The 2774-nt window shown below is 58.1% G+C and overlaps 1 protein-coding gene across 8 annotated transcripts in view; it reads left to right on the top strand.

Annotated features, from left to right (window-relative positions):
• The first annotated feature begins 698 nt into the window (after positions 1-698).
• cdc42bpb (CDC42 binding protein kinase beta (DMPK-like)) overlaps positions 699-2774 on the top strand; it is a 47271-nt gene continuing 45195 nt past the window's right edge. For 7 of the 8 annotated variants that reach the window (XM_075459860.1, XM_075459859.1, XM_075459858.1 and 4 more), the window contains exon 1: positions 699-1674. In XM_075459860.1, the coding sequence (XP_075315975.1) occupies positions 1479-1674 (196 nt within the window). In that variant the 5' untranslated portion in view covers positions 699-1478. The remainder of the gene's footprint in view (positions 1675-2774) is intronic. The other variant, XM_075459862.1, reaches the window with a different exon arrangement.

Here is a 2774-nt window from a genome sequence, read left to right as displayed (position 1 = left end):
TGTTGCTCTGATGATGTCACACGCCGACGTCAGTAGGGGAGGGTTGTACCAGTCTCTCCCAGCTCCTGTCAATCACGCTATGACGTCACGTATCCGGAGCGTTTCCGGTGCAGGAAGGCGGGGCCTCGGGTTTCCTTCGGGAGACGCACGGGTGCATCAAGTGAGCGCGCGGCTGCGTATTCTCACTTCCGGGATCCTTCAGAATAAAAGCACAAAAAAACCTTGTTTTTCATTAAAAATGTTTTTCAGGACACGTGAAGAAGTGTGAATCTTATCGATCAGGAACCCGCAGCTGATCAATGAGATCAATGAGATCAAACTATTGGTTTATTTTGGCTGCTTTTTTCTTCTGAATTTGTTTGTTTCTGTTTATTTTTCTGTCATTTGTTTATTTTATATAGATAGATAGATAGATAGATGGATAGATAGATAGATAGATGGATAGATAGATAGATAGATAGATGGATAGATAGATAGATGGATAGATAGATAGATAGATAGATAGATAGATAGATAGATAGATAGATAGATAGATAGATAGTTTTGCTTGTTTATTTTTCCTCTTTTTTTTTATCTTGCTGGTTTGTTCCTTTATGATCATTTTCCCGGGTTCAGAGCCCAGTTCAGGTTCGGTTCCACCCTGATGGGACTTTTATTGTGAAGCTTCAGGAACCGGAAGCGGGATTTAGGCTCTCCAACTTGTTTTGGGTGATCCGACCTGGATTCAGCCATATTCCCACCGAGCAGCCACACCGGCAGCCGCCTCTAACTGACCCAAAAACCGCCCGTAATCCCTCGGCGCGCCGCGGCCTCCCGGTGCTGACGGACATTTTGAGTCCAGCCGAGCCGGAGCTCCCGGTCCCCGTTCCCCGGGCTGATCCTCCGAGCGGCGGACATGAAGCAGCCGCGGCCAGCCTGAGAGGCGACGCTGTTTCCCGACGTGCCGATTTCCGAGAGGAAAAAGTCCAGATTTACCGGATTAAAGCCGCTGCGGAGGGCGGACAGACGCGGGCCCGCAGGCTGTTCGGCTCACGACGCGACGCGGCGACGCTAACCGGCGGACACGCAGGGACCGACCGACGCCCGGAGCCCCAAAATGTCGGGAATGTCCTCCCGGAGCTAACGGGCTAGCTGCTGCTAGCACTCCGGCAGGAAGCGGAGCCCCGGCCGCAGGGAAGCAGAGCCCCGGCCGCAGAGCCGTAGAGCCCCGGCCGCAGAGCCCCGGCCGCAGAGCCCCGGCCGCAGAGCCCCGGCCGCAGAGCCCCAGAGCCCCCCGGCCGCAGAGCCCCAGAGCCCCCCGGCCGCAGAGCCCCAGAGCCCCGGCCGAAGAGCCGCAGAGCCGCAGAGCCCCGGCCCCAGAGCCGCAGAGCCCCGGCCCCAGAGCCGCAGAGCCCCGGTGGGACACCGAGCGGACAGCGGACTTAGACCCCGGCCCCCCGGACTTGGACCCCGGCCCCCCGGCCTCAGACCCCGGCAGGATGTCGGCCCAGGAGCGGCTGCGGCGGCTGGAGGAGCTGCTGCTGGGGCAGCGGGCTGCCAGTTGCCCCAGCAGTTGCCCCAGCACCCTGACCCTCAGTGTGGAGGCGCTGCTGGACCTGCTGCTCTGCCTCTACTCAGAGTGCTGCAACTGCCCCCTGAAGAGGGAGAAGCACGTCAGCGACTTCCTGGAGTGGGGTAAGAACCGGGGAGGGGGGTAAGAACCGGGGAGGGGGGTAAGAACCGGTGTAATAACCGGGAGGGGGGGTAAGAACCGGGGAGGGGGGTAAGAACCGGTGTAATAACCGGGAGGGGGGGTAAGAACCGGGGAGGGGGATAAGAACCGGGAGGGGGGGTAAGAACCCTGGAGGGGGGTAATAACCGGGGTAATAACCTAGAGTGGGGTAAGAACCGGGGAGGGGGGTAATAACCGGGAGGGGGGGTAAGAACCCTGGAGGGGGGTAATAACCGGGGTAATAACCTAGAGTGGGGTAAGAACCGGGAGGGGGGGTAAGAACCCTGGAGGGGGGTAATAACCGGGGTAATAACCTAGAGTGGGGTAAGAACCGGGGAGGGGGGTAATAACCGGGAGGGGGGGTAAGAACCCTGGAGGGGGGTAATAACCGGGGTAATAACCTAGAGTGGGGTAAGAACCGGGGAGGGGGGTAATAACCAGGAGGGGGGTAAGAACCGGGGTAAGAACACTAGAGTGGGGTAAGAACCTGGAGGGGGGTAAGAACCGGGGTAATAACCTAGAGTGGGGTAAGAACCGGGGAGGGGGGTAAGAACCGGGGTAAGAACACTAGAGTGGGGTAAGAACCTGGAAGGGGGTAAGAACCGGGGTAAGAACACTAGAGTGGGGTAAGAACCTGGAGTGGGGTAAGAACCGGGGAGGGGGGTAAGAACCGGGAGGGGTGGTAAGAACCGGGAGGGGGGTAAGAACACCAGAGTGGGGTAAGAACACTAGAGTGGGGTAAAAACCGGGGTAAGAACACTAGAGTGGGGTAAGAACCGGGGAGGGGGGTAAGAACCGGGGTAAGAACCGGGGAGGGGGGTAATAACCGGGAGGGGGGTAAGAACCGGGAGTGGGGTAAGAACACTAGAGGGGGGTAAGAACCGGGGTAAGAACACTGGAGTGGGGTAAGAACCGGGGTAAGAACACTAGAGTGGGGTAAGAACCTGGAGTGGGGTAAGAACCGGGGTAAGAACACTGGAGTGGGGTAAGAACCGGGGTAAGAACACTAGAGTGGGGTAAGAACCGGGGTAAGAACACTGGAGTGGGGTAAGAACCGGGGTAA

This window comes from Odontesthes bonariensis, chromosome 24 (genome assembly GCF_027942865.1).
Source record: "Odontesthes bonariensis isolate fOdoBon6 chromosome 24, fOdoBon6.hap1, whole genome shotgun sequence".
Classification (NCBI taxonomy): Eukaryota; Metazoa; Chordata; class Actinopteri; order Atheriniformes; family Atherinopsidae; genus Odontesthes; species Odontesthes bonariensis.
The sequence above is the reverse complement of the archived record's forward strand: the minus strand, read 5'-3'. Positions and strand labels throughout refer to the sequence as shown.